Below are 22,980 nucleotides of genomic sequence, written 5' to 3' on the forward strand. Positions count from 1 at the left end.
TTGTCAAAACGCTCAATAATAAGAATAATAACTGAAAAGTATACAGTACAGGAATTCATTAACTACATTACTAGCACAACAACTGCATGTGGTGTTAAAAGTTACAGTCAATGTATCTGTATTGTTTGGTATTTAGCTTCTGTGCCCGGAACTGTGCTGACTCTTCTGTCCACACGGTCTGACACAGTCGCTGTGTTAACAAACGCTGCTCTCGCCTCTCGCACAGGAAGCGTTTCTGCTTCACCAGGAGGCTCCACATGACTGTTTAAGACTTCAGTGACAGTTTTGAAATGATTGCTGTGTCTGTTGTGTGTGTATTGAGTGTCCGGTGAGGGTGTGGGCCGGTACCTGTAGTCAGCGGTGTGTACTGAGTGTCCGGTGAGGGTGTGGGCCGGTACCTGTGGTCAGCGGTGTGTACTGAGTGTCCGGTGAGGGTGTGCGCCGGTACCTGTGGTCAGCGGTGTGTATTGAGTGTCCGGTGAGGGTGTGGGTCGGTACCTGTGGTCAGCTGTGTGTATTGAGTGTCCGGTGAGGGTGTGGGTCGGTACCTGTGGTCAGCGGTGTGTACTGAGTGTCCGGTGAGGGTGTGGGCCGGTACCTGTGGTCAGCGGTTTGTATTGAGTGTCCGGTGAGGGTGTGGGCCGGTACCTGTGGTCAGCGGTGTGTATTGAGTGTCCGGTGAGGGTGTGGGTCGGTACCTGTGGTCAGCGGTGTGTATTGAGTGTCCGGTGAGGGTGTGGGCCGGTACCTGTGGTCAGCGGTGTGTATTGAGTGTCCGGTGAGGGTGTGGGCCAAGGTAAAAATTACAAACGTCACAAAATGCATGAAACTGAATCTCACTCCTTAAGCAAGAAAGATTTAAAGAAAAGATAATTTGAATCTGGCACAGACTGACTGGGACAGTGTAAATTATTCAAATCTAGTAAATCTGATAATGCCACACCTGTAATGTCATGCTTCAATATGTAAGACAGTATAAGAGTAAAACTCTGATTGTAAGTAATTTCGCTTCCATCATACCGTCTGAAAGCACTTCCCTTTCCATGTTATCTAAAGAGTCATTGATATCTAACAATGGCATTCTGCTGGTTTCTAGTGAAGACTCAGTTGAAGTCTGAGGGACATCTTTTGCATGTTAATGAGGGAAATAAGTATTTGATCCCCTATCAATCAGCAAGATTTCTGGCTCCCAGGTGTCTTTTATACAGGTAACGAGCTGAGATTAGGAGCACTCTCTTAAATCTCAGCTCGTTACATGTATAAAAGACACCTGTCCACAGAAGCAATCAATCAATCAGATTCCAATCAAACTCTCCACCATGGCCAAGACCAAAGAGCTGTCCAAGGATGTCAGGGACAAGATTGTAGACCTACACAAGGCTGGAATGGGCTACAAGACCATCGCCAAGCAGCTTGGTGAGAAGGTGACAACAGTTGGTGTGATTATTCGCAAATGGAAGAAACACAAAATAACTGTCAGTCTCCCTCGGTCTGGGGCTCCATGCAAGATCTCACCTCGTGGAGTTTCAATGATCATGAGAATGGTGAGGAATCAGCCCAGAACTACACGGGAGGATCTTGTTAATGATCTCAAGGCAGCTGGGACCATAGTCACCAAGAAAACAATTGGTAACACACCACGCCGTTAAGGACTGAAATCCTGCAGTGCCCGCAAGGTCCCCCTGCTCAAGAAAGCACATGTACAGGCCCGAATGATTCTGAGGAGAACTGGGTGATAGTGTTGTGGTCAGATGAGACCAAAATCGAGCTCTTTGGCATCAACTCAACTTGCCGTGTTTGGAGGAGGAGGATTGACCCCAAGAACACTGTCCCCATCGCCAAACATGGAGGTGGAAACATTATGCTTTGGGGGTGTTTTTCTGCTAAGGGGACAGGACAACTGCACCGCATCAAAGGGACGATGGACGGGGCCATGTACCGTCAAATCTTGGGTGAGAACCTCCTTCCCTCAGCCAGGGCATTGAAAATGGGTCGTGGATGGGTATTCCAGCATGACAATGACCCAAAACACACAGCCAAGGCAACAAAGGAGTGGCTCAAGAAGAAGCACATTAAGGTCCTGGAGTGGCCTAGCCAGTCTCCAGACCTTAATCCCATAGAAAATCTGCAGAGGGAGCTGAAGGTTCGAGTTGCCAAACGTCAGCCTCGAAACCTTAATGACTTGGAGAGGATCTGCAAAGAGGAGTGGGACGAAATCCCTCCTGAGATGTGTGCAAACCTGGTAGCCAACTACAAGAAACGTCTGACCTCTGTGATTGCCAACAAGGGTTTTGCCACCAAGTACTAAGTCGAAGGGGTCAAATACTTTTTTCCCTCATTAACATGCAAATCAATTTATAACTTTTTTGAAATGCGTTTTTCTGGATTTTTTTGTTGTTATTCTGTCTCTCACTGTTAAAATACACCTACCATTAAAATTATAGACTGATCATTTCTTTGTCAGTGGGCAAACATACAAAATCAGCAGGGGATCAAATACTTTTTTCCCCCACTGTATATATATATATATATATATATATATATATATATATTAGTATATATACATCGCATACATACCATTACGTTTAAGACACATTAAAATTTCGATTTATTAAATTCATAGTTTTACAGCTCCATGGGTGATTACATAGCATGGATTTCCATGTAGTCAACCGCACGCTATACATTCTTCATTATAAATACTAGTAGTAGTACGCTACACGTTAAAACATATTGTTTATCTATTTTACTAATTTATATTTTACACCAACTTTGTATTTCTGACACTTTTTCCTAACACCAATAAACGTACAAATAAGCTAAAAAAATTATTCATTCAAGCATAGATATAACTGTATGTGGTGTGATGTAAACATGGCAACTTTAATTGGTATGTTATTCAATTTAGAAAAGTATCAGAAATAACTAACTGGTGAAAACTTTTGATGAATATACCAAAATTAATATTATTCCGAGATGTCGCTAAGATACATGCTTAATATATAGTACAATTTATTTCTTACCTTCTGTTCACGTGCTTCATTTCCATACACGTTCCTTTCAGCAAAAAAAATAAAAAAATCTAAAATCTGACTTTTTAACAATAAAACACCAATTAAATCAAATTACACAGGTGTGTCGACACAATCAATGGTGGGGGAATTGGTGGGGGAGGAAACAAGTAAACGCGCATAAGTCCGATCATGTGGATCATTCAGCATGGATTCTGTGCAGACTCTAACCAATTTAGCCGATGATGATCTATGTGGACGCATTTTTTTTATTTTTTATTATTATTATTATTATTTTTATTATTATTATTATTATTATTATTATTATTATTGCAGAAAGTGACCAACAAAGCAAAAACTGCAGCAGTAAAAAAAACGCAGAATCCATCATTGCAGCCAGGAGACAGTCTGAGGGTAGTACAAGTTTCCCAGACAGAAGTTATGTAGGAAAAATTGACAGCGAGGATGTTAGTGATGTGCCTCCATACAAATTGAAAGGGAAGATTAAATTGATAGAGAGAGAGAACAAGGATTTGAAAAAGAAAACAAATTGCTTCGGGACAAAGTTCTTGAAGGAAAATTTACATGCATTGATCCATATGTGCATCTTACTTAAAAAACCCAATGGTTGAGAGCTAGTTTGAAAGTAGCAATGTCTTTTGACTGTTGTATTGACAAGTCCTAGCTGGACGTAGGTGCCAACTAAGGTAAGGGCTGATCCGTTTAGGTTTTGTTAAATAATGTATTATGCAGATTATTTAGGTTTTTTTTTTAATGCAAAGTAACTGAACATACTTTCATTTTGTACAACAGTAGGACTATGGATTATCCTACTTCACTGAACATCATATGAAATATAACATTTTTGTCCCTCATTCTTATACCACACACAATTTGTTATAGGTTAAAAATGATGCAAATTTGAGCTTAGTGTGTGACTTTTGCTTTATTAAAATAATTATATTAAGTTGCTAAGGTTTCTCTAAGAATGTATTTTTCAGAATTGTACACTGCTAAAATCCTTGTGTTGACTGGTTGAACTGTCCTGTCAATCCTTAATATTAAATTTAGAAGTTCTAAGTAATTTCAAATTGACTGGTAGCTTTTTAATTAGGGGTTGCTAATGGGGATTAGATAAAGAATGTCCTTTGAAGTATATAGCCTAATATTATTTGAGGTTTTATTTAGCACTTCAGTAAGTATCGTGATTCGGTTGTGATATTGTGATGAATCGAGATGTATTGAATCGTAATGTGTATCGTGATATATATCGTATCTCAAGGTACTTGCCAATACCCACCCCTAGTGAAAAGAGAGAACCTTTGGATCAACACAGACTGGAAGCCATATTCAGTAAGTTTTTAAATACTATTTATAAACATAAATTGTGTTTTATTGCAACTTTTTTTCCCTGCTTATCTCTTCACTGCCACTTTGCAATAAATTAATACATTTGTATTTGATAGAGCACCCTTTGCAACAGTTAATTATCACTACATAGAAAAATACATTGTGCTATCCAAGGGCATACCAAAACTCCAGACTCTACTTCTTTATGAGCACAATTTACATGATATAATTTATTTATTACTGAACTTAATTCTTTTCCAACCTTTTCCATAAGTGCTGGAACCAACTGCTGTACTGAATAACCTCAGGACTTCTGTTTTAGACCATCTGTATACTTTTGCTGTTCACACAAGTTTATATATTTATATTATGTTTTAACAAATATTTTAAGTAAAATTTAAGATGCTGCATTAGTGATACTGAGTTACAGAATATTTGGTATTTTTTGTAAAACTTTATTCAGTTCTTTTGAATGTAGTCTGGGATGTCATATTTATCATTTGTTTTATTTGCCTTTAACTGCAATCCAGACTCTGTTCCCTGGAGTAAAACGTTCCGAAATAGGACGAGTGATGAACGGAAAAATAAACTAACTCCGCTACAAGTCTCGCCAAGTATCACCACCATCAATGTCTTTGGTTTTTAGTGATTGAGGGGACCTTCACATGTTACTTTCAGTTTCAAAAAGCTGTATGACCTTTACATTTATGACTTACACAAGTGGTGACTCCAGGCCTTTTGGACAGCAGTGTATTCTGATTTTCGTAACAACCCAGGTTTCTGTAAGTTAATTGACCAAATTATTTGATAAACCATAACAATAAACACTTACCCCAAAGGCCAAGTAGTTTTTCAGATACTGGACATTGAATCAAGTGGATCTGGAGGACCTCCTACCCTGCTGGGTTTTGTTCCAACCAAGCTCTCAATAACTTAATCAACCCTTAATTGAACTAATTATTTGCCTGTTTAGAGCCTTTTAATTATTCAAAACAGTTGTAGTTTCAAGTTGAATATAACACTGTGTAAGGCACTTGAATTCACCAACTTTTTATGAATTGCACAATTTTTAAAAAGTCAAATGTATGGGTGCAATTAGGTAATTGTGAGCTCAGTTGTGACAAAACAGTATGGTAGGCGGTCCTTCAGGACCAGGATTTGGAACCACTGATCTATATGAAATCTCAAATAAAATGGTCAAATAGATCAGTTAAGTCCTGAAGTTGCAATATCAACCTGAAGATATTGTGGCCCACAAGGCCTGGAGTTGGGCACCATTGACTTAAAGCATCCCATTTGGCCTGAATCCAACCTATTTATACAAGCCACCAAAGTAACCTTATCTTTGCCTGTGGCATTTTTTTATTTATCTGTTCTTACTTTTGGATACCAATTTTTAAGTTATTCATAGTGATATCCCAACTGTAGGAGTATCTGGCATTATTTTTATGAGGAAACTTAGGAAGCAAATTGCTGTTCCTTTATTGAATGGAAAAAACAGTGTCATACAAATCTTACCAATTGACCTAGACATCAATAAATGAATCAATAAAAAGTAACATTGCTTACTGTTTCATGTGTTTGTCAGTTTTTTTATTTTGCATTTTTTGGCAAGTAAAATATCTGTGAACAACTTTTTTTTTGTTCCTTGATAAAGGTGGGACAGAATTATTAACTTCAAATTCCTACAAATCAGGTTTAAAACAAAAAGCATTTAAAAGACAACAGATTTATTTTGTAAATGTTTTTACATTGCATTCCTGAAATTATTTGTAAATGTATTAGATGCTGCTGGTAGAAAACAGTGGCCTGCAATGTATAATACATATATTTTACCAGTATATTTGATATATTTTGCAGTCTGATTAAATATATTAACAGTATCATATGCATACACAATGGCATATATTATTATATATTTTGCAGTATTTAAATTGTAAGTGGACATATATTTAGTAGTATAAAATACTGTCGTAGTATATACAAAATATAATTAAGATGTCAGTTAATGTTACATTAAGCAATATACAAAAAATATATAAGAATATACATTTTACTATATTATTCTTATATAAATTAGTATATTTTACCATATATTTAATTATAAAATGACATACTAAAGTGGCAAAAATTGATATATAAAAGTGTATTTTTACCATATATTATAAAATACATTAAATATATTTATAAAATATCTTAAAATAAATTAAATATATTTCAAAAATATATTTTAAATATATTTCATTGTTGTAAGGGAAATATGCCCAAAATAAGGGACACATTCTATAACAACATAACCCACCAAACCTGTGACAAAACTAAGAAAAAAGAAAAACGGTCAGTCCTCCTGGGGGAGGGACACACAGCCACCCTGGCTGCCCAATATGTCAGCGCCTACCACAGCCTGAGGGACACAGTGACACACGAGCACCGGCTGTAAATGTAATGTAAATACTCGTTTGTAATGCATGTCGTTGTATTTCAAAAAAGGAATCTGGAAATAGTAAACCTATTTTCTTTATTTGTATGTATTAAAGATCACATTTTATTACATTGTCTTTTTCTGTACTTCATTACATCTTATTGTGATTCATAATTCTATTTTTTTTTTCCGTATGTATGTATGTATGTATGTATGTATGTATGTATGTATGTATGTATGAATGTATGTATGTATGTGTGGAAGGAAAGTTAGAAATTCTTTTCTCACACCTGTTTTTCTCTCTTGTATACTTAAGAAAGATAAGGTCAAGCTAGAAGGTCAGGAGGCCATAAGGTAGTTTGATTTCTCTTTGTTATTTACGATGAGAACCTTGGAGACAATGTCAAACGGTATGACCTACGTGCCTGTTCCCTAAAACCATGTGTAGACCTATGAACTCTGTTCTATAATGATAAATGTTCTGCTTAGTTAGCCTTTAAGATAACATAGTAATGACTTTCTAGCATGTATGTATGTATGTATGTATGTATGTATGTATGTATGTATTTATGTATGTACGTATATGTATATATATGTAGCATTATGATGGGTTATTTTGATAAGAGCATTTTAGCTCTGAGCTGAAGCACTGATCCAAAGACGACCTCTCCCCCCAAAGTTATCAGATTTCCTTAAAGCGTGGGACTGGTTTGCATCAAAGTGACAGTTTTGGGGAGGATGGCACCGAGAATAGGCCAAATAGTTTGGAATCCTGCTGTGAAATGTCTGGGGAAGGGGGCCTGTAGGTAATAAAAACTCTTTGAAATGGACGAGAGCCGAAATCCAGACACAGAGCTACGAACCTGGGCCAACCGGCATTTCCAAAAGATGGCATGGATTTACATCAGTCATAAATCAAGCCCCCCTCCAATAAGACACTGGGGGCTGAAACCGAAATCCAATCTCAAAAACTCAAGAACCAATCACCTATTGATCTGACAGACTATAAAGAACAGCGCACAGTCTCTCTTTCTCTCTCTCTCTCTCACCTGAACCAGAAACTCGCTGCCACAGCTCAACCTGTAGCTCTGTTGCCCTAACCGGAACCAGAAACCAACCAAGTCTTTGCCGGCAACAGAAGAGTTAAACTGGGAGAAGGAGATTGAGCCGTACAAATAATTTTTTTAAAGGACTTTATTAAATAAAGAACTTTACAGACTGCGCATGCCTGCCTGTGCCCACCTGATCAGTGGAGTTTTACAGCTGGACAAGTCGACTGTATACGAAAGTGTCAGTCATTTAAATAGCTATTTGCGTCTTAAGAAACTTGACCCTTGGAACAAACAGGGCCCTGCTTTCCTCAAAGACTTTGTCTTCAAGTAACTACGGTGGAAACCCTGCCAATTATTACAGAAATTGAGTTCTACAAGATTCCAGGATTTAATTGAAATTTATAAGTGTACCTTACGCTACATAATTGGTGCCCCGTGTGAGGAATCTTAGACTGAAAAGAACTAATTTCTGTAATAGTTATTGGTTAGCTTTGTCCAGAAATCCAGATTCCAAAGTTTTTGAAACAAGAAAACTTTTGTAGGCGCAATACACTGTTTGTACTCTAGAACTGCCCACGTGGTATGTGTATGTTTCCTGAAGACTCTGTATAGGAAGTTGAAGAAAGTGTTTTTGTGATTATTATATAATGTTTTATATTAATACTAGCATTAGAAGTAGTTTTGTATACAGACTGAGCAGATTCGATTTAGCAGGACAAGTAAAGGGTCAACAAGGTCGATATGTTAGAAACTCCTGTCAGTAATGAAAGATTACACAGTGCCGAAATAGCCTACAGATGTCTGCTGAGAATTTGTTTATGACTTAATCGTTTCTCCAGATAGGCAGGAATTGTTTCTGTTAAAGAACGATTGACACTAGGTAAACGACGATGACCGAGGGATCGCATCTTCCTAGTGCACATCAAAGACTTACATCTGCTTTGGATCCATCACCTCTTCACGGGAGGACAGATCATAAAACGGACCCAGACCTGTATCTTCTGATTGGATGAACGGCCATAAGATGTTACGTCATTTTTCCTATAAAGTTGTACTCATGTTTGTAAACATTAAGTCTCACTGAAGGAATTATTTCTGACGTGGAGCTTCCGAGCCGGCTCGATTAAAGTTCTATTTGCTTTATCTCTGCGACTTCTCCACTTATTTCCGAGACGGTTCTACAGTGCTACTCCAGTTTCCGAAGCCCAAGAAGCATCTTACCATGCTAGTCTGCGCATTGCTAAAACAGGTAAGCCCCACACTATTGGTGAAGAACTTTGTTTACCATTGGCAAAAGAGCTGACGCATATAATGTGTGGAGAAAAAGCTGCTAAACAGCTCGACCTGGTGCCCCTTTCACTCGCAAAATTATTGATATGGCAGATGATGTCAGAAATATGCTGCATTAAGATGAGCAGATGCTTTTCACTACAATTAGTTGAGTTTACTTAGTTGCTGATATGGCCAATTTTCACATTTATATATGAGTTTGAGGGCATGTCCCATGAGGACTTTCTGTTCTGTAAGCCGCTACCAACAAGAACTACAGGGGAGCATATTTTGCTTCTGAATTAATTAATTTATCGAAGAGAATGGCATCGACTGGAAAAATGTGTTGGAGTTTGTACAGACGGTGCCAGAGAGATGACAGGCTGACACAGCGGTAGTTGCACAGATTAGAGAGGTCACTCTGGATATACTTCAGCATCCACTGCAGGGCACCTCAGGATTTCAAATTTGCGCTAGACTCTCACTCATTCACTCAAAGTAGTGAATTTTATCAAAGCCTGACCAATGAATTCACATCTGTCCAGTATGCTTTGTAATGAAATGGGCAGTGAACAGTGGACTCTCAAAAAATCAATCAATCAATCAAGTCATTTGTGAAATGCCTGGTGACAGTGACCGCGGCGTGCTGGCAGGCACTGTCCTGGTGGAGAAATTGGAACAATCTGCACCTCGGCTCCCCCCCTCGGATGCCCGCACAGACGGGAAGTCATCACCACAGACGCCTCCGGAACAGGGTGGGGTGCTGTCTGAAATGGGACAGGAGTCCAAGGATTGTCTCTGGTCAGCTGCACACATCAACGTACAGGAGCTGCAAGCGGTGCGACTGGCGCTGCACCCCTTTCGCCACGGTCTGGCAGACAAACACGTCCTGGTTTGGACAGACAACATGTCAGTGGTGGCTTATATCAACCACCAGGGGGGCCTACACTCCCCCAAACTATATCGTGTGGCATGCAGACTTCTCCTGTGGGCACAAGACAATCTCCGCTCCATACGGGCAATACACCTGATGGGCGTGTCCAATACAGCGGTGGACATTCTTTCCAGTGGAGGTCCGGACAGCTCAGAGTGGAGACTGAATCATCAGGTGGTGGAGCAGATCTGGAAGAGGCTGGGACGAGCTCGGGTCGACCTCTTCGCTACACAAGCAATGACCCACTGTCCAATGTGGTTCTCCCTGGAGACGGGAGGCGGCCCGCTAGGCGTGGACGCCTTTGCTCACCCATTGCCGCAGGAACTGCTGTATGCCTTCCCCCCCACTGCCACTTCTTCCACTGACACTGTAGAGGATTCGCCAGGACGGAGCTCAAGTTCTCCTGATCGCCCCCTGGTGGCTGAGACAATTGTGGTTTGTGACGCTGGCACAGATGATCAGCGCGGATCTGTGGCAGCTTCCGCTTCGACAGGACTCAAGCAGAGGGACTGTTGTACTCTCAGGACGAACCCAGCCTTCCTGCCCAAGGTTGAGTCGGCATTCCATATAAACCAACCTATTGTCCTGGAGTCTTTCCATCCCCCTCCACACGAATCAAATGAGGACCACAGACTACACACACTCTGCCCCGTCCGGGCTTTGTCTGGAACGGTTCCACCACCAGAGGGCGGGCGGTTTCAAAACAGCGACTGGCGCACTGGGTGGTGAATGCGATCCGGCTCACCTATGAGACTGCTAAAGTTCCCATGCCTGAACACATTTCAGCATACTGAACAAGGGGACAAGCCACGTCGTGGACTCTCTTTCACAGTGCCACAATGCAAGAACTGTGCAATGCTGCAACCTGGTCCGGTCAACAGATCTTCACAAGGTTCTATCGCCTCAATGTGGCGGACCACCTGCGCCCAAGCTTGGACTTCCAGGTACTTCAAACTGCTAGCCCTCAGGCACTGTGAGACTCTGCTATCGTTGTCATTGTGGGTTTAGGCTTAGTCAGGTGTCAGGCCTTGCGACAGCTCTGTTATAGTCTTCCCATTCAGTAATGGCTGTCTTTCGATTTTAAAGGGAACGATAGGTTATTATCATAACCCCGGTTCCCTGAAAAAGAAAGACAGCCATTACTCTTCAGGGGTTGCTCAGCCAGACGACCTTCCTGATGAAGAAATGGCAGGGAGGTGCAGTCAGGAGGAGACTTTTCACAGATGCCGGGGGCAGGTTTTCCTCCTGCCAGCAGGGCCCCTATTGGGCAGCTTTGATACATACTTTCACTCATTGACAGGTCAGAAGGCTCTTCCCATTCGATAATGGCTGTCTTTCTTTTTCAGGGAACTGGGGTTATGATAATAACCTATCGTTCTGTGAATGTAGTTTGAAGATTTGGTTTTGTGTTTAAAGTTTGAGAAAATGGGTGGTTTCAAGAAATGTGTCTTAGCAATTGTGAAACACTGTATTATTTATTTATTGGCAGACACCCTTATCCAGGTCGACTTACAAAACATAAGAGCAATACAAAGTGCAAAAATACAGTACAGTTCAAAGCATAATGTAATTTACAAATTCCAATTTACATTCTTGTATAGGAATTTACAGTAAACAATACAAGTCCTAGATCCAAGATAGTAAAAGCTAGTAAGTGCAGGCATTAAGAGCTAAGGGAAAGGAGCCACAGGGGAAATCAAAATAAACAATACAAGTACTGGTTGTCTTGTTGCTGAGCTCAGTCTTGCCATGGTGTATGACTTTTGACAGTAAACTGTCATCAGCAACCTCACCTTGTTAGCTGAGTTTAGCTGTTCCTCACCCAGTGTTTATTCCTCCTACACGGCTGTTTCTGTTTCAGTTAATGATTGTGTTTCAACCTACATGTTGAATTGATCATTAGCACCTGTTTGGTATAATTGTTTAATCATACACCTGACTACATGCCTACAAAATCCCTGACTGTGTGCAAGTGTACCTAGAAGAATTGATGCTGTTTTGAAGGCAAAGGGTGGTCACACCAAATATGGATTTGATGTAGACTTTTCTTCTGTTCACTGACTTTGCATTTAGTTAATTGATATATATAATCTATTAACATGTCTATTTTTGAAAGCATTCTTCTTCACAGAAGAAACAAAATATTGTAGTAAGAAATTAATTTTGGCAGTACAACAACAATAAAACAATATTATATAAAAAAATACTTTCACGAAATACCAAAGTGAATAGGTTAATGACCTCTGCGTTATGTTAGTGTTTTCTGTTTTCTAAAGCTAATTTAAGCATGCATTGGAAATTACTTACCCCCAATAAGGTCTGCAATCACACTAAAGTTGTCTTCATTTTTTGGCAGAGAAATAGTGACTGCAGTTTGATTGACCCTGTTGTGTAGAGTTTCAGTGACACACTCCTAATCGCTGGTCGTTGGTCCGCCATCTTCGTTAGTTATTTTTCCAAATATAAAATAATAAAATAAAAACCTGAATTCTTGCTCATGCTTTGAATGATGCGCGTGAACTTGTCCAGAGCATCGCAAGAGGCAGAGTAGAAAACAATCGACTGAGTTGGCAATGTTTAATTTGTTATATTTTTGAAGCTTTGACTTTGAAAGTGCATGGGTCATATAAATAATATACACTCACATTAACGTTTTTATACAACGTGTAATATAAACCATCCAATACCCCAAAGCGCATTAGTGACCACCACCGACTATTGAATGCCAAGGCACAAGTACAGAAACTGCAATTTTAACTTGAACACAAATGTATATGCTGCGAACAACCACTCGATGTCCTATTTGAGACGATGCCCGGCCCCATAGACAGAGAATAGAGTCATTCTGGACCTGTGCCCAGCCCTCTTCACTGACTTCACTTCTCATTTGGTAGAATAACAACAAACTTAATCCTTAGTACACAACTTAGTACAGTGCTCCGCACTAACTCTGCAAGTTTGCTGCAAGCGACCCTTAGAGTTTGAAAGAAAGAGACAAAACGTGTTGTTGTTTATTCCAATAGATATGTTTCAGTCATTTCATTATGTAATCTACAGAAACAATTAAACCCCACAGAACCTGGCTACACAGTGTACTGTCTAAGCCAACAGTTGGGTTGGCGATTTACAGGATAGGACGGAGTTCCCTACAGCAATTTTCCCGGTATTGGCACAGTGAGAACAACAGGTTATTTTTTCTCTGTGATTGGAAGAAAGGACAATCAAGTAATAGTGTGTCTTGCACAGAAAGCATTTATTTGATAGTTACAGTAACCTTTGCTCAACACTTGTTGTGGCTTCCCTGGATGTTTAATGCAATGCTCCCCTGCAAATAGATAATAATAGAATAACAGCAGAAGAACCTGTTACCTGTGCACTTTATAGTCTTCCTCCATCTCCTTACAAGTATTGCTCCTAAAGAGAGAAACTCTGTGTCTGTGTGGCTCCCCTGTCTCCGGGTGGTACAGCCGGAGAGCGGTGATTGGACGGGAAGGAGTCACCAGATTGAGTGATATATAAGGGTGTGGTGACACACTTGGAGGCTGAGTTGAGTGGGAGCTAATGAGAAAGACAGATTGGTGTGGGGTTTATGAGCATCCTAGAGCAGATAGGGGGAAAGTAGATGTACCTCTGCGAAAAGATCAATAAACAACGGTTTTGTTTTGGAAGACTTCTTTGTTTTTTATTTCATCAGCGACCATTAAAAGGTTAGGTCTCTACAGTATTTTATTGGAAATGTATTCAAATACTGTGATTTTCCCAATTACTGCATATGTGTTGGTGTGTTACAGACTTCGTGCCCTGTCCTGTGCTCTATTATTATATCTTCTGTCTGTAATACTGTACAATAAACCGTTGAACTATATACTGTTGCCTGTGTTGGTGTGCCGAGATCTAGCGATTTGTGAGGGTGAGGGTGTGGGGAGTCCCCCAGCTCCTTAACTTGGGATGGCGTAGTCCGTGTCACAGCTTACTTACACCCAGTAATTTGGAAAGTCACATATAACTTCCTTTATTATGATTAAATAAATACCTACAAATTAATAGCATGTCGGCCTGAAATGCAGCATACAGAGCAATTCTGTTAGTTCAAATGGTTTGATTTCCCATTCAGACCCAGACATTTAGTTACAACCTGTGGCATCAAGCCTAAAGGGACTGATTAAACCCATAAGTAATGTATAATCTGTGGCGGCTGGTCAATACGGGGCGCTGGGGTGCTGCCCCCCCAAGTTATCCAGAGGCTACTTAAACATGTTAAACATAAGTTAAATATATATTGCAAAATAATTATGAAATAAAAGTTGTACAATTTGCCTGGTAGTCATGTTAGCATTTATTAAAAAATAAATAAAAAATAAGAAAAACAACATTGTATTTCGTTCACTTCTGTGTTGCAGGGTGCTGGCCAAATGAGTGTCTATTTAGGTCCTTAAACTTTTGGAAAACAGGTGACTTGAGGCTGCGCTCTAATTGGCTGGCGTCAGATTTTCCTTGGGGCACAGCTCATTGCACCCTGGACACTCCCACTTTTGTTGTTAGCGAATCAATATTGTTTTAATATTTTTTGACCTCACGTGATTGGACCATTCTCAACGACTCTCTTTCCAGCTCAGCTCCATATCAGTTGTCCTTGACCAGAACTGCAAGAGAATTAGCTAACAACAAGTAGAAGTAAGCGCAACATTTCTTCAAAATGAAAGAAAATTCTGTTTTATCTTTACAACAACAACCTTTCAGAATGCATTCAAATGAAGAGAAGAAAAGCTCAACTTGCTATGGGAAACAGAGTTGGCTCGCTGGATGCGAAGTAAGTCATGCATTGTATTGTTTTCCGTGTTTGCTTCAATGTCCTGGCACCAAAACATTGTGGACAATGATGGGGGTACGAGATTTAAAACATCTTTCAGAAAAATGCGAAGGGAATGAAAGTCATCTAGACAATGCTATGAGGCTACCGTTTTTTGGAAAGCTTAGCATTGGTGAACAACTAGATGAAGGCTACGGGATTGGCATTAGAAGAAACAATGAAGAGGTGACAAAAAAATCGACAAATACTGTCTAGTATAATAGATTGTGTGAAATGTTGTGGCGCCTTTGAGCTGGCTTTGCGTGGCCACAATGAGAGTGAGATTTCTGATAATCCGGGATATTCCGTGGCTTGGTGGATTTTGTTGCTTCCCTTGATGGAGTGTTGAAAGAGCACATTGAGACTGCTACTGTGTTCAAAGGAATTTCAAGAACTGTGCAGAATGAGCTATTGGACTGTATGTTGTGAGGGAACACATAATCAACAAAGCACAAAGCAGCAATTTTCTCTCAATCCAGGCAGATGAGACCACGGATATTGCCACAAAGTGCCAATTTGTGCTTGTGCTGCGAAACATTGATGCACAATGCAATGTGCAGTAGAGTTTTTTTGAGTTTATCCCTCTGCAGTCAGCTCCAGCTGATTCCATCACTACAGCACTAAAATAGTGTCTTGCTGCCATCCTTCCTGAGGTACAGAAGAGTAAGCTCATCTGCCAAGTATATGATGGAGCCAGTGTGATGAGGGGTGCCACTGCAGGTGTTCAAAGGAAGATACAAGATGTGTACCCAAATGTAATTACTACATTAGTGACATTACTAACGGTGTGATTATCAGTTTGTGTGCACCCCCCAAAAAAATGTTTGCACCATCCGCCACTGTGTATAATAAAGGTTTAACATGGATTATATATAAAGCATTGCCCTCAGTCAGACTTTAACATGATGTTCAATTTACAAGCCCCTTTTAAAAGATTAGAGCAAACACCCAGTGGTACAACAAAAACATTTGAATGACTTCTATTTACTTTAATTGGCACCCTGAATGTTTTTTAATTTGACACTTCCATACTTACTTATTTCCTCATTTGGAAACAGAAGCATTATCTGAGAATATGGTGAATATTGAATGAAAATGGCTGCAAACCCAGACCCAACACAAGGGCACCCAGTTCAAATCTGTATCAATGTGTTGAAATTAAACAGAAAAGGTTTTCAAATTCCCACACATTTTTCCCTTCAGATTTAGACATTGATGTAATTCCTGCATTATTTAATTACTGTGATACTGTACTGTTTAAAGCTGCCAGGTCTGAAAAACATGACGAGTTAAAACGTTTCTTTATCTGTGAACTACAGAGATTTCCTAACAGGGCAGTGTCTCAGTTCAGCTCTGCTACCATTAACCTTCTTACAAAGCAGCACTTCACACCACATAACATCCTGCAGACAGCTCTAACAATGTGGAACACTTTGTTGTTTAAGCAACACTGCAGCAAATATTGTATAAAACCTTGCAGGAAAACCTAATTGATGAGAAGTCAAAAACTGCTTAGGCAGTTTGCCCAGTCTCTCACCCAACAGCTTACTTTTAGGGGTTTTGCAATTATGCAGTAATACCACAGCTCTACAGATTCACTGTATTAAAATAATTGAATAAACAATAAGATCATACTTACCTTCAATGCAAAACAAAACTAAATATATACATGTTAGGGTTGTGACAAAGGTCGAATCTGCATTCATTGACTTCGAACTTCGCACATTTTTTGCAAATCCAAACTCTGTTGAATACTTTTTTTTTTACAAATTCCAATTTGTAGCTAAATATTTTTGTCTACCCATTGAAACATGCACATGAATAAAGCCAGTCCGCTCATTCAGTCAGTAGGTTACAGATTTTATTCTAAGCTTAATGTGCCATGTCTGTTAACACATCAGTTTGGCCCAAAGTCATTTTGACAAAAATAATTATTTTTATTTCTTAAAAACATGTAGACATAGACTGTGGCTTGTACAAGATGCTGAGTATCACTAAACCATTTACATAGATGCCATTCCAGTTGTATGATCATACTACAGATTAGGTACTTTTTAGAAGTTTTTAATCTATTCTGTATGACTTCTCATCTCACTGTTATTCCCTTTCAAATACCTTCAGCAGCACATTGTGAGCATCAATTGCGAGTTGTTTTAAGGAGCTCATCAACATGCAGTAGGCGGCTCTATAGGAGATGACTCCGGCTGGAACTGATCCCACAATGGGGAAGACACTCAGAGCAATAGCAGTGTTAATGGACCTCTTCCCTGAGGCCTTCTTCATGAGTTCCATGACTGCATCAAAATTGATCCCATCTTTCAGGGGGGATTTAATCACAGCTTTCAGGTCCTCCACTGACTTCCCCACTTCATCAGTCATCCTCTGGAGAGACTCATCATCCAGGTCAAAGGTCGTGTAGTATGTCTCAAGCTCACTAACCAGGCTTGCAGTGTTACACACCACTGTCAGACCTGGGATGGGCACTGCAGAAACTGCAGCAGATAGCAGAGCCACCTTCCACATGCGTTTCCTCAGTTCCTTTTGCTTCTTCTTACACATTTGAAAGGAGATGTTTGGCAAGGCCGTCATGAAAATGTGCTTCTTGTGCTTTGGAAGATCGTCCCTGAAGGTGTCGAGCAGTTTGGGGAAGTCGTACAGACTCATGTCCTTCCCCATGATCAGAAACACTCTGCATGACTTCATCACATCTTTCAAGTGAGTATCGCAGTCAATTCTCATTCTTTTCAGAAACTCAATTTCATTGAAGTTGGATGGCTCCTTATCCTCTCTTTCATTTCGTATATCTTGGTCAATCTTGGATCGGACAAAGTAAAACTTTCTCCCCATCTTGTGGATCTCCTGGGCCAGCATGGTGTGATTGGTGGTGAAGCGCAAAGACGTGATGATGATGAAGAAATCATATGTCTTAAAGTCAAGCCGTGTGAGATACTCCTGTGCTTCATAATTCATTGTTCCAATTCCTGGGAGATCCCAGAGTTTTACATTGGGGTGCTTAGGATAGGGGTATGCAGTGGGTACCTGGGTTGAGTCAAAAACACCTGCCTTTGCAGCACCTTTATCGTTCTGCTTCAGCCCTCTGATAGTGTTGATAAAGGTGGACTTCCCAGAGCCAGACTCTCCAGTGATGGCAATGTTCAGCTCAGCCTCCTGTACAGTTTTAAAGTGGGACTGCAGTTTAGAAGCCACTGAGTGTAACCCCAGGTTTTTAAAGTGCTTTAAGATCACAGCATCCTCTTCATCAACATCATGAAGTTCTTCAGCACTAAATATGGCATCCCTGCATTATAATGAAACAAGGAACTGTCACTTCTGTTTCTTCACACAATATATAAAGAATGCTGCAAACCTAATTGTACTCCACTTGTGTACATTTTACAGCTAGTGGTTTTTAATTGACCTGCCTTTGTATTTATATCACTAAATTGTTAATATTTTTGGAGTTGTTAATTTTGATTCACTCTGGTAGTGTAATTTGTCTTTACATTTTTCTTGAGCACTGGTTTTGCATTCGTCCTGGGAGACAGCTATACCCAAACGTCTGAAACATTCAGTTGTCTTCACTTATAGAAAATAAGAACTCCAAGGTCCCTAACTGCTTTTCATAGCCTTTCTGATACTAATTGATAAATTAGAAAGAAGGGGTTTGCCGTACTCTGGTGTCTTTAATAATTAGAAGCTTTACAGTACCTATGCAACATTTACATGGAACATTGCAAGACGGGTCATTATTGTGGGTGATTATTGGTTCTGACTCTGACAATCTACCCCATTTCAGCACTAATACTTAATAGATACTTAATAGACTAATACTTAATCACTAACTGTAAGATAGTGATTACTCCGATACTTCAGCTGAGACAAGAATACATTTCCATTGTGATTCATTTTATTACAGGAGGTTTCTTTTTGTGAAATAGACTTACCATTTGCGATTAGTGATATCCTCCTCGAGGGTCTTTTCCAGCTCAGGCAAGTCATAGAGCTGGGGCTGAGTTCCAGAGACGAGGAAGACGCAAGCTGACTCCATCCCTCCTTCCTTCAGACTGTCGATGCATTTCTGTCTGATGGTCTTCAAAACCTCGTCTTCATTATAAACTGCACTCTGAAGTTGTGCAGCCGTGAGATCGCTCTCAATCTTGGAGCGCACAAAGTAAACATTCTTCTCTTTGCTCTGGATTTCCTTGCCAAGCCTGAAGTGAATGTCTCTGAAGTGCTCACTTGTTATGATGATGAAGACATCAAACTCGTCACATTTCATCTGTTTTAAATACTTTTCAGCTGTAGTTTCATGTGTCTTTATTCCTGGGAGCTCCCAGAGACTGACGTTGGGATACTGTCCATAGGGGTATTCAGTGGACTCTGTGGGAATCTCAGTGGGAGCAGCTCTTTCCTCTCCAGTTGTCACCGCCCTGATGGCATTCGCAAAGGTGGACTTCCCTGAGCCCGACTCCCCAATCACAGCAATATTAACTTTCACACAATCAAACTCCTGGGGGTAATGGACAGGAACAGGAGTGGGAGCCTGTAATTCAACTCCAGAGGAAGCCATGTAAACCTGGAAAGGGAAAAAAACAGCAGTTATGTCTGAAAGGAGTCTGTACATATTGCATGCTTAGTTTCAGTTTTAAACATAGACGTTACCTTTGTTTTATTTTCTAGGAATTTGAATATATTGAAGTAAACAACCCGTTAACGAGGTGATCTACAAGCTAACATACCATCCATAACTTCATGACACAACAGAGTACACTATGTTCCATCAACAACAGTGTTAACAGAGGAGTATGGAAGCCGAGGTGAGCAAAGTGAGGAGCTGCAACCGTGGGAGTAAAAAAAAGACGAGAAAACAGCATTTCTGCATTTCTGCATGGAATTCAAATGTTGTGCATATACAACACCCAAGGGAAAAACTGAAACTGAAATGTTAAAGCAGCTTGAACATTTTTGACCAAAAAATTACTCTCTATCAATGCAATTTTGTTTTGTACAAGAACAAAAATGGCTGCCACATGTGAAATTTTTCATAGCCGACACCTTGCAATTGATTATTATTTTTTATTTCTTGGCAGACGCCCTTATCCAGGGTGACTTACAACATAAGTGCAAAACAAAGTGCAAAAATACAGTTAAGTAAAAGGCATCAATCGTTACAAATTCAATTTAACTAAAACATAGCAATTCAAAATAATACATTTTACAAATTACAGTAAGTGAGGTCCTACATCCTGGACGGTGAAAGCTAAGTGCTGTCAAGATGTAGGGTCACAGTAAAGGGCTACAGGAAAGGGAGCAAGGAGGAAAACAATCAAAAGTGCAGGAAGCATAATAAAACTGTGAAGTGCTATCTAGCAGGGATAAAAGGACTAATATTACAAGTACTGTCGGAAAAGATGTGTCTTGAGTAAGCGCCGGAATGAGGTCAAAGACTCTGCCATTTCGACTTCAGAGGGAAGGTCGTTCCACCATTTAGGGGCCAGGGATGAGAAGGAGGAAGGAGAGTGGAGAGGAGGTAGAGTTAGTCTTCTGGCGCTGGAGGAGCGCAGTGGTCTGGAGGGGATGTATGGAGAGACGAGGGTCTGCAGGTAGCTTGGTGCAGTGTGGTCGAGACAGTGGTAGGTGAGGGTCAATGTCTTGAACTGAATGCGTGATGTCATAAATGACACTTATCAGGAGATAGAAAATGTGTTGGATATGTTGGTGTCGGTTATAATTTAGTTGTGTATTTTATTGAATTTCTTAGTTCAATTGCTTGGTAATTAATGTTTTTGTTTGTTTGTGGTTTCTAAAGCCAATTTTAATGTTTGTTATATTATTGGTCCTCTGCTAAAAAACAAGAGAGAGCAACTACAGAAATCAGCCACATTCACTCCACCTGACACACCACAGTAATCACCACCAGAGCCTGCAAGACTGAATTATGTTAGTGTACAGAGGCCATCAGCATCTAACAAAAAAGTCTGTTAGATCTGCAAAATAAACCAACATCCTAAAAGAAAAGATAACTGGCCAAGATTTGGAGATCAGGATAAAATGATGTCTTGGGTCTAAATTTACAGGATTTTATGCTACCAGCCCAAAACAGTGCCTTCCATTCAAAACTTGAACAAAACCTTTATGAACAAATAAATGCTAGGAAAGTGAATCAACCTCATTTCATGAGATTCTGATTGTTGTTACCACTGTAAATACAATTTCAATCATATTTTCTGCAAAAAACTTAAAGTTGATTCTGAGCTACCAAGCATTCATTATAACAGGTTAAATACAACATTTTTATAGCATAACCAGAAGGCTAGTCTGTGATATCTCTTAGACTTCCCATTCCATCTGTGGTTAAACATGTAAGAATCCCATTCCATAACAGTTTAATTAATTTCAGTATGTTTAATATAATGTAGGGATTTACAACTCTACAATTTATAAACCTCATGTATATCCAGAATGCATGAGCGTGCAACACAACACTGTAAATAGCATGAGGTAATCTTTTCATGCAGAACCATCAGATTTTATTGTTAATAAGTGTTGATTATGAACTTCAGGTAGGACTGGGTAAACTTTACGTGAAAATATGGGAATGTTTCTACAAATATATATATATATATATATATATATATATATATATATATATAGATATATATACACACCGATCAGCCATAACATTATTAACACTGACAGGTGAAGTGAATAACACTGATAATCTGGTTATCATGGCACCTGTCAGTGGGTGGGATATATTAGGCAGCAAGTGAACATTTTGTCCTCAAAGTTGATGTGTTAGAAGCAGGAAAAATGGGCAAGCGTAAGGATCTGAGCGACTTTGCAAGGGCCAAATTGTGATGGCTAGACGACTGGGTCAGAGCATCTCCAAAACTGCAGCTCTTGTGGGGTGTTCCCGGTCCGCAGTGGTCAGTACCTATCAAAAGTGGTCCAAGGAAGGAAAAGCGGTGAACCGGTGACAGGGTCATGGGCGGCCAAGACTCATTGATGCACGTGGGGAGCGAAGGCTGGCCCGTGTGGTCCGATCCAACAGACGAGCTACTGTAGCTCGAGTATTGGATAGATCTCCTCTCACTCTCACTTTCAGTATTATCCACCCTGCTTGTCTCTATCCTATCTTTGCAAATGCATGTTGTCTATTTTCATTTTTAATAAACCTATATCTGTCTAAAATGCAACAGCCTCAAGGTCAATTCATGCAGATCAACCTCACCACTAATCTGAATTCGTATTAGTTAAAGTATTGTGGTAACTTGCACATCAACCCGACCTTGTTTTCAGAGGATTTGATCACTGTTTGTTGTATGTGTTGGCATCTCTAGACAACAGGACTTTATTCAGCAAATATTATTTCTTCTGATATTTGATACCAGATAAAAATGAAAACTCCAGTTTAAAGTCCTAGACCAATCGAAAGTACTTACTAATAAAACAATAACTGTAATGACAAATTAAAACAATTTGTCCACCGCAACATTTTAACTGTATGTTATCAGAAGAGCATCCTTTCATTTCATTAAACTATTTACATGTCTTCCCCTTACCTTTTCTGTGACACAGAGCTGCTTAGCCGTTCAGACCACTTGAATAAAGTCGCAGTCAGAAGTCAAAACGCTCAGGTCCTTGTCTAAGTACAGACAGATAATATGGGTATGAATGCAAACACAGCCCTTCCCATACTGGAAATCCCCCTTCCACCCTAGTTTCCTGTAAGTCGTCATCTGGCTGTTTTGAAAGGAAACCTCTTTTGGTTTCTTCTTAACTGTAGTTTTATTTTTAACTCTAATAGTGTGTGAGAAGATATCACTATATAATTTTCTCTTCTTCAAAAGTATTACCTGAATATAACAGTATAATTAATCACAATTAAAACTATTAGATAGGTACATCACAATTTAGTTATAACCCAAATTAGTGCCATAAGAAACAAATTAAAAATTAAAAATCCAGTAAACAAAAAAAGTTGAGAAAAAATGTATGTTGAGATAAAAAAATACGAAAGCAAAATGTATAGAATTGTAAACAAAAAAATATATATTGAAACCAAAAAAATAACTTGAAAGCAAATAATG

General features: G+C 39.6%; 1 protein-coding gene across 1 annotated transcript; it reads right to left on the reverse strand.

Moving 5' to 3' along the window:
• Window positions 1–16,726: 16,726 nt before the first annotated feature.
• LOC136764928 (interferon-inducible GTPase 5) lies at window positions 16,727–22,591 on the reverse strand. Its single transcript, XM_066719315.1, has 3 exons — window positions 22,453–22,591; window positions 18,832–19,463; window positions 16,727–18,185 (listed from the first exon to the last, which is right to left on the reverse strand). The coding sequence occupies exons 2-3, from the start codon at window positions 19,455–19,457 to the stop codon at window positions 16,985–16,987; spliced, it is 1,827 nt and encodes a 608-aa protein (XP_066575412.1). The 5' UTR covers window positions 19,458–19,463; window positions 22,453–22,591; the 3' UTR covers window positions 16,727–16,984.
• Window positions 22,592–22,980: the final 389 nt, after the last annotated feature.

The sequence above is a fragment of the Amia ocellicauda genome, chromosome 12 (assembly GCF_036373705.1).
Source record: "Amia ocellicauda isolate fAmiCal2 chromosome 12, fAmiCal2.hap1, whole genome shotgun sequence".
NCBI lineage: Eukaryota > Metazoa > Chordata > Actinopteri > Amiiformes > Amiidae > Amia > Amia ocellicauda.

Bases quoted from the DNA above. Each gene is read 5' to 3' on its own strand.
- LOC136764928 (XM_066719315.1), bottom strand. From the start codon at position 19,457: ATGGCTTCCTCTGGAGTTGAATTACAGGCTCCCACTCCTGTTCCTGTC. The intron at 18,186-18,831 runs GTAAGTCTATTT...ATTATAATGCAG, and splicing joins GATATCACTAATCGCAAATG to GGATGCCATATTTAGTGCTG.